The sequence below is a fragment of the Dipodomys merriami genome, unplaced genomic scaffold (genome assembly GCF_024711535.1).
Source record: "Dipodomys merriami isolate MVZ:Mamm:240054 unplaced genomic scaffold, mDipMer1.0.p SCAF_14, whole genome shotgun sequence".
Classification (NCBI taxonomy): Eukaryota; Metazoa; Chordata; class Mammalia; order Rodentia; family Heteromyidae; genus Dipodomys; species Dipodomys merriami.
Window position 1 is genome coordinate 3,990,571 of NW_027202715.1, and position 8,396 is coordinate 3,998,966.

General features: G+C 41.5%; 1 protein-coding gene across 5 annotated transcripts in view; it reads left to right on the plus strand.

Annotated features, from left to right (window-relative positions):
* Positions 1-8,002, plus strand: part of Adk (adenosine kinase) — a 424,911-nt gene extending 416,909 nt beyond the window's left edge. For all 5 annotated transcript variants that reach the window (XM_070020633.1, XM_070020634.1, XM_070020636.1 and 2 more), the window contains one exon: positions 7,000-8,002. In XM_070020633.1, the coding sequence (XP_069876734.1) occupies positions 7,000-7,124 (125 nt within the window). In that variant the 3' untranslated portion in view covers positions 7,125-8,002. The remainder of the gene's footprint in view (positions 1-6,999) is intronic.
* The last annotated feature ends 394 nt before the right edge of the window (positions 8,003-8,396 follow it).

Genomic DNA, 8,396 nt, shown 5'->3' on the forward strand with positions numbered 1-8,396 from the left:
GCATCTGTTTCTCTTCTTTGACATAGTCAACACTTTTGCCCATTTTTATTATTTCATGTTACCGAGGTACAAAAGGGGCTTGGATTTTTCTTGAGGAGAGTGGGAGGCTTTTTGGCCATGGTACTGAGGATTCAACTGAAAGCCTTACACTCGCCACTCCAGCCACACTTCCCATCCGCTTTGCTTTTAATTTTTGTTAGAATCTTGAACTATTGCCCACACTGGCCTTGGATTTTGATCCTATCTCTGCCTTCTATGTGTCTGGGACCATCTATGTGCACCATGCTGGCTTCTTTTTTTTGTTTTTGTTTTGGTTGTTGATTTTTGTTTGTTTGTTTTGTTCCTAAGGCTTGAACTTGGCCAGGGCATTGTCCCTGAGCTTTTGTGCTAAGGCTAGGACTCTACCATCTGAGAGACACCTCTACTCTGGCTTTTTAGAGCTTAGAGTTTTACGGACTTTCCTGCCCAAGCTGGCTTTGAACTGTGATCCTCAGATCTCAGCCTTCTTAGTAGCTAGGTGGAGTGAGCTACTGAAGTCCAGGTGGCTTCTTTTTATTTTTTATTTATTTATTTATTTATTTTTGTCAGTCGTGGGGCTTGAACTCTGGGCCTGAGCGCTGTCCCTCAGCTCTTCAGCTCAAGGCGAGCACTCTACCACTTGAGCTACAGCGCCACTTCCGGTTTTCTGGTGGTTTATTGGAGATAGGAGTCTCACGGTCTCTCCTGCCCGGGCTGGCTTTGAACCGTGATCCTCAGATCTCAGCCTCCTGAGTAGCTAGGATTACAGGCGTGAGCCACCAGCGCCCGGCAAGGTGGCTTCTTTTTTTTTTTTTTTTTTTTGTCGGTCATGGGGCTTGAACTCTGGGCCTGGGCGCTGTCCCTCAGCTCTTCAGCTCAAGGCAAGCGCTCTACCACTTGAGCTACAGCGCCACTTCCGGTTTTCTAGTGGTTTATTGGAGATAGGAGTCTCATGGTCTTTCCTGCCCGGGCTGGCTTTGAACCGCAATCCTCAGATCTCAGCCTCCTGAGTAGCTAGGATTACAGGCGTGAGCCACCAGCGCCCGGCAAGGTGGCTTCTTTTTAAAATAAATATTGTAGGGTCTGGGAAGGTGGCTCAGTGGTAGAGTGCTTGCCTTGCATGTATGAGGCCCTGGGTTCGATTCCTCAGCACCACATAAGCAGAAAAAGCCAGAAGTGGCGCTGTGGCTCAAGTGGTAGAGTGCTTGCCTTGAGCTGAAGAGCTGAGGGACAGTGCCCAGACCTAGAGTTCAAGCCCAGGACTGGCAAAAAATAAATAAATATTGTGTTGCTTTTGCTCCAGCTGGCTTCAAGCATTCATTGTTCTATCTCCAACTCCTGAGTAGCTGGGATTCAAAAGTACTTAATTTTGATGACATCCCAGTTATTCTTTTTCTAATAAAAGTCTGTTTGGACCAGGAGATATAGCTCAATAGAATACTTACACTTTTTAAATATTACCAAGTAATCTAGCAGACTCAAAATCACTAAAATTTTTCACCTATGTTTTCTTCTCAGATTATCATAATTTTATTTCTTACATTAAGGTCTCAAACACTTCAAGTGCATTGTAGATGGTATGAAGTAAAGAGTCTATTCATATATGGAATCTGATTTTGTTATCGCTTGATACTTTTATTTAAAAAATCAATTGGAGCCCAGCACTGATGGCTCATGCCTGTAATCCTAGCTACTCAGGAGGCTGAGATCTGAGGATTATGGTTCAAAGCCAGCCCAGGAAGGAAAGTCCCTGAGACTCCTATTTCTAATTAGCCACCAGAAACTGGAAGTGGCACTGTTGCTTAAGTGGTAGAGTACTCACCTTGAGCAAAAGAGCTCATGGACAGTTCTTAGGCCCCAAATTTTCAAGCCCTACAACCAACAAAAATAAATTATAATTATCAATTGTTCTTATAGAAGTTGATATATTTCTGGGCTCTGTTGAGTTCCATTGAAGTGTTTGTATATCTTATGCCTAAACCATAGAATTTTAATTATTATAGTTCTATAATGATTTTTACAACAAATAGCCTAAGTTCTCTGTTTTTTTTCTTTTTCAAAGTTATGTTTCAGCTAATCTAGAGCTCTTGCATTTTCATATAGTTTTTTGTTGTTGTTGTTTTGCCAGTCCTGGGACTTGAACTCAGAGCTTGGGCACTGTCCCTGAGCTTCTTTTGTTCAAGGCTAGCACTCCCACTTGAGCCTCAACCACTTCTGGCTTTTTCTGGGTATGTGGTGCTGATGAGTCAAACGCAGGGCTTCATGCATGCTAGGCAAGCACTCTACCACTAAGCCACATTCCCAGCCCTTCATATAATTTTGAGAATCAGCTTATCAGTGTCTATTCAAAAAGAAAGTGGGGGGAGCTGGGAATGTGGCTCAGTGGTAGAGTGCTCACCTCACATGCATGAAGCTCTGGGTTCGGTTCCTTAGTACCACATACACAAAAAAAGCCAGAGTGGTGCTGTGGTTCAAGTGGTAGAGCGCTAGCCTTGAGACAAAGAAGCTCAGGAACAAAGCCTAGGCCCTGAGTTCAAGCCCCAAGACTGGCAAAAAAAAAAAAGAGAGAGAGAGAGAGAGAGAGAGAGAGAGAGAGAGAGAAAAGAAAAAAAAAGCCTGCTAGAATTGTATTGAATTGACAACATTTCTACACAAATCCTGAGCAGAAAGAGCCATGTTGGAAGTATCACAAGTCCAGACTTCAAATTGTACTGCAGAATTATAATACCAAAAACAGCATGGTACAGACACAAAAACAGATTCAAAGACCAGAAGAATAGAATAGAAAATGTAGAAATTAAACTACATAGGCAAAAATACAAAAAGAAAATATAAGCCAGGCACCAGTGTCTCACATGTTTATAATACTAGCTACTTAGGGGGCTGAGATCTAAGGATCACAGTTTGAATCCAGTGTGGGCAGGAAAGTCCATGAGATTCTTGTCTCCAATTAGCCACCAGAAAAACAGAATTGAAACTGTGGCTCAAAGTGGTAAAGCACTAGCCTTGAGCAGAAAAGCTCAGGGACAGTGCCTCAGGCCCTTAGTTCAAGCCTCACAATCAACAAAAGGAATGGAGGGAGGGAGGGAGGGAGAGAGGGAGGAAGGGAGGGAGGGAGGGAGGAAGGGAGGGAGAGAGGGAGAAAGAAAGAAAGAGAGAGAGAGAGAAAGAAAGAAAGAAAGAGAAAGAAAGAAAGAAAGAAAGAAAGAAAGAAAGAAAGAAAGAAAGAAAGAAAGAAAGAAAGAGAAAGAAAGAAAGAAAGAAAAAGAAAGAAATTAAATCATACAACTATAGACATCTTTTACAGAGGAGCTAAAAGCATACACTAGAAAAAAGACAGCCTCTTCAACAAATGGTGTTGGGAAAACATGCAAGGAACTGAAACTAGACCTCTAGCTCTCATTTTGTACTCAGAGTAAGACCTGAAACTAAATCTACTCCAGGAAAACATAGGAAAAATTCTGAGAAAGAGAGTGAGAGAGAGAGAGAGAGAGGAAAGAAAGAAAGAAAGAAAGAAAGAAAGAAAGAAAGAAAGAAAGAAAGAAAGAAAGAAAGAAAGAAACTCCTGAATGGGAGAAAATCTTCATAAGACATTCAGCAGAGGGTAAATATACAAAGAGCTGAAACAACTAGTGAACAGATAACCCAAGTAATAAATGTTCACTGAATTGAATAGATAGGTCTTAGAGAAAGAAGTACAAATGTGTAATAAACATATGAAGAAATGTTCGACTTCCTTAGCCATAAAGGAAAGGCAAATCAAAATCACACGAAGATCCCATCTCACCCCAGTCAGAATAGCAAACGTCTCGAAACAAACAACAAATACTGACAAGGATGGAAACAAAAGGAACACTGAAACACTGTTGGTGGTAATGTAGACTAGGGTACCTGTTAGGAAAGTAAGTATGGAGGGAGGTTCATTAAAAAAACTGAAAATAGCTGGGCACCAGTGACATGCGCCTTTAATCCAACTACTCAGAAGGCTAAGATCAGAGGATCATGGTTCAAAGCCCGCCTAGGGAAAACACCCATAAGACTTACCTCCAATTAGCCACCAAAGAACCAGAAGTAGAGCTGTGGCTCAAGTAGTAAAGTGCTAGTCTTGAGCACCAAAGTTCAGGGAAAGCACCTAGGCTCTGAGTTCAAGCCCCAGTATAGGCACCAAAAATTAAAAATAAAAATAGACCGATCTGGGGCTGGGAATCTGGCTGAGCCCTGGGTTCAATTCCTCAGCACCACATAAGCAGAAAAAGCCAGAAGTAGTGCTGTGGCTCAAGTGGTAGAGGGCTAGCTTGAGCTGAAGAGCTGAGGAACAGCGCCCAGGCCCAGAGTTCAGGCTTCACGACCAAACCCCCCCAAAAAAGTTTTTTTTAAAAAAAAAAAAAAAGAAAGAAACTCCACTTTGCTGGGTGTTGGTGGCTCACGCCTGTAATCCTAGCTACTCAGGAGGTTGAGATCTGAGGATCATGGTTCAAAGCCAGCTCAGGCAGGGAAGTCCGTGAGACTGTTATCTCCAATAAACCACCAGAAAACTGGAAGTGGCACTGTGGCTCAAGTGGTAGAGCGCTAGCGTTGAGCTGAAGAGCTGAGGGACAGTGCATAGACCCAGACTTCAAGCCCCATGACTGACAAAAAAAAAAAAAGAAACTCCACTTTATATGATGTATAGTCTTCTAAATATTTTTGGATTTGACTAGGTAAAATGTTCTTGAGAATATTGGGTATCAGAATAAATCTTTTTATTTTTTTTTTTTTTATTTTTTCTCCGGTCGTGGGGCCTGAACTCTGGGCCTGGGCGCTGTCCCTCAGCTCTTCAGCTCAAGGCTAGCGCTCTACCTCTTGAGCCACAGCGCCACTTCCGGCTTTTTTCTTTTTGCTTATGTGGTGCTAAGGAATCGAACCCAGGGCCTCAGGCATGCAAGGCAAACGCTCTACCACTGAGCCACCTTCCCAGCCCCAGAATAAATCTTTTTAGAGTTGTGGTTTTAGAGTAATACTGCCACCAGAGGGAAGGCAGGACATAGTTTCAGTTTTCTGAAGAGCTATCATGCCATAGGTCTTACTTCTCTAAAACCTTTGGTAGAATTTACCCTTGAAATCATCTGGACCTGGAACTTATTTATAAGAAAGTTTTTAAACTACAAAATAGGCCAGGCACTGGTGGGTCATGCCTATAATCCTAGCTATGTAGGAGGCTGAGATCTGAGAATCCTAGTTCAAAGCCAGCCTAGGTAGGAAAATCTGTGAGACTCTTATCTCTAATTAACCCACTAGTCTTGATCAAAAAAAACTCAGAGGGCTGGGAAGGTGGCTCAGTGGTAGAGCGCTTACCTTGCATGCCTGAGGCCCTGGGTTTGATTCCTCAGCACCACATAAGCAAAAAGAAAAAAGCCAGAAGTGGCGCTGTGGCTCAAGTGGTAGAGTGCTAGCCTTGAGCTGAAGAGCTGAGGGACAGCGCCCAGGCCCAGAGTTCAGGCCCCATGACTGGACCCCCCCCAAAAAAAATTTTTTTAAAAAGCTCAGAGACAGTACCAAGGCCCAGAGTTCAAGCCTCACAACTGACAAATAATAATAATCTCTTCAATAGATTCCCTCTAATCAAATTATCAAAAAGATCTGAAAGCTTATATCTTTCAAAGAATTTGCCCTATTCACCAAACTTGTCATATGTGTTACCTTAAATTATTAGTGTTTCCTATTATCATCCTAATACATATAAACTATTGTGATACTACCTTTGTTATTCCTAACACCTTCATTATTCCTGAACACTTACCAATAGTATTCTTAATGTCAACCTGGTCCATGGTGCTCACTAGATAGACTGTTGCACTGCTATTCCTTTATATTATTTCACTGATATTCCTTGGAAAGAAACAGAGATAATGGCGTCTTTTAGAACATTTTCCCCCTCAAAGCTGTACTTAGAGATATCCAGATGATAGAATCCTGTCCAAAGTACAGAATATTTTGAACAACAACCATACTAAAGAAGTCCAGGGTATTCAAATTTTTTTTTCTTTCATGCGATTATTTCTAACACATTTATAAGATTATTTCTTTGTTGCTTTGTATGTCCCTCCCCCACAGTATAACCAACCCCTGCTTTCACTGTATTTGATGTGGGTATAATTTTTGGAGGGGAAGGGAAAAAAACAAATCGTTTAAATAGGGATACAGGTGGACCCATTGCAACAATGAGATGTACAAGTCGTTATGTCCAAAACAAACTTTACAACTGGGGGCGGGGGGGAGGAGGGGGAGGATGGGATGGGAAGGGGAAACAAAGGAGGAGGCTACAATGCTTGCTAAGAAATGTACTCATTATCTTGCCCATGTAATTGTAACCCCTCTGTACAGTATTTTCACAATAAAAAAAAAATGCAAAAAAAAAAAAGAAGTCCAGGGGCTGGGAAAGTGGCTCAATGGTAGACTGTTTGCCTTGGCATGCATGAGGCCCTGGGTTCGATTCCTCAGCACCACATAAGCAAAAAGAAAAAAGCTGGAAGTGGCGCTGTGGCTCAAGTGGTAGAGCGCTAGCCTTGAGCTGAAGAGCTGAGGGACAGCACCCAGGCCCAGAGTTCAGGCCCCATGACCGGACCCAAAAATAAATAAATAAAAAATAATAAAGAAAGAAAGAAAGAAGTCCAGAGCACAAGAGTAAGGGAGCATAACCTACCAGCCATAAGGACCCCAGGTATACTATTTGACCAGCATTTCTTAAAACTTTTTTATCTCAAAGTGAAAGGAAAGCGCCATGAGTGAGGCATAAGTAGAACAGCTGGATTTCCTTGCTGGCAAGTCGTCCATGGCCCTCCTTGAACTCTGTGAGGAGCAAGATGCGCCAACCCGGGGGGACTTTTGTTTATTGCCATGGCTGAAGAAAGTACTAGGAGCTTAAGTCATATTCTGTTCTGACCCAGTGACATTCCACTGCTGTCACCCAGTACTCATGCTCTTCCTTTGTGTGTGTTCTAGGTTTTCTTTCTCAACTGGTCTCTGACAAGCCTCTGACTGAATGCATCCGGGCTGGCCACTATGCAGCAAGTGTCATAATTAGGCAAACGGGTTGCACTTTTCCTGAGAAGCCAGATTTCCACTGATGGAAGAGCACAAAACCCAGGCCTGGGAGAACAATGTCCTGGTTGCCTCCTGAGAATTTCCATATTAATGAAGAAAAAAATGTTTTCTGCCATCTTTTCCTAATCTGGTCAGTCTTAATTTAGAGGGTACGATAATGCTCTTAGAATCTTTAGCCTTTCTGCAACCTGAAATGTTGATTTCCAATGTCTTCTAGTGCCTCTTCAATGTCAATTAAACAGAAATATAACATTTCAATAGATTTTTTTTTTTTTTTGTCAGTCATGGGGCTTGAACTCTGGGCCTGGACGCTGTCCCTCAGCTCTTCGGAGCCCTACCACTTGAGCCACAGCACCACTTCCAGTTTTCTGAGTGGTTTATTGGAGATAAGAGTCTCATGGTCTTTCCTGCCCTGACTGGCTTTGAACAGCCTCCAGAGTAGCTAGGATTACAGTCGTGAGCCACCAGCGCCTGGCTCAAGAGAAATTTTAATTTCATTTTCAGTTACTTTGTAAATTCAAGTGTGTAAGTTGATCAGTTTTTTTACACTTCTGCTTTGAATGCAGATGCAATTTAATATGATAGACTTTTTAAAGAAATTAATCCTAACACATCAATCTTTAGCTTTTTATATAAATATATTTAATTTAGGAATGTGTGTATACACATACACACACATAAGCAAATACCACATATATACATGATGAGCAGTGAAATAATGTACAAAAATATTTATCGTGCCAAATTACTCCAAATAATCTTTTCAGTGTGCACTCAAATATGTGATACACATTGGTAACTGAATAATTTGCCAAATATCATGTTATATTACAATATTCAAATTATGACCTTATGCTTACTTATGGTACTCTGTAATTTGATACAAATAAAAATTTCTCCTATGGGATTGTTTTTTGTCTTTGTCCTGTACTTAATAAAACAAAAGAAAGAAGATGATTATACAGTACTAAGCCTTGATGTTGAACCCAGGAGTTCAAGGCCAGACAGCCTGGTCAACACAGCAAGGAAAAAGTAAACAAAACCCAAGAGCTTTTTGTAGCTTTTGTCCCTGGCCCATCACCTACCCCCCAGGAATACAAGAAACAAGAAAGTGTGGATTCATCTTGGTGGAAAGCACAGACATTATAGTTACTAAACAAATACTTAAATCACTTGTTTTAATTTTGTTCAAACAGCTTTTAAAAACTGTTTAAAGAAGGGGAGTATGATATCTCAACAAAAGGAGGATGTAAGTGATGATATAGAAAATATCAGAGCTGGCTCACACTTGTAAT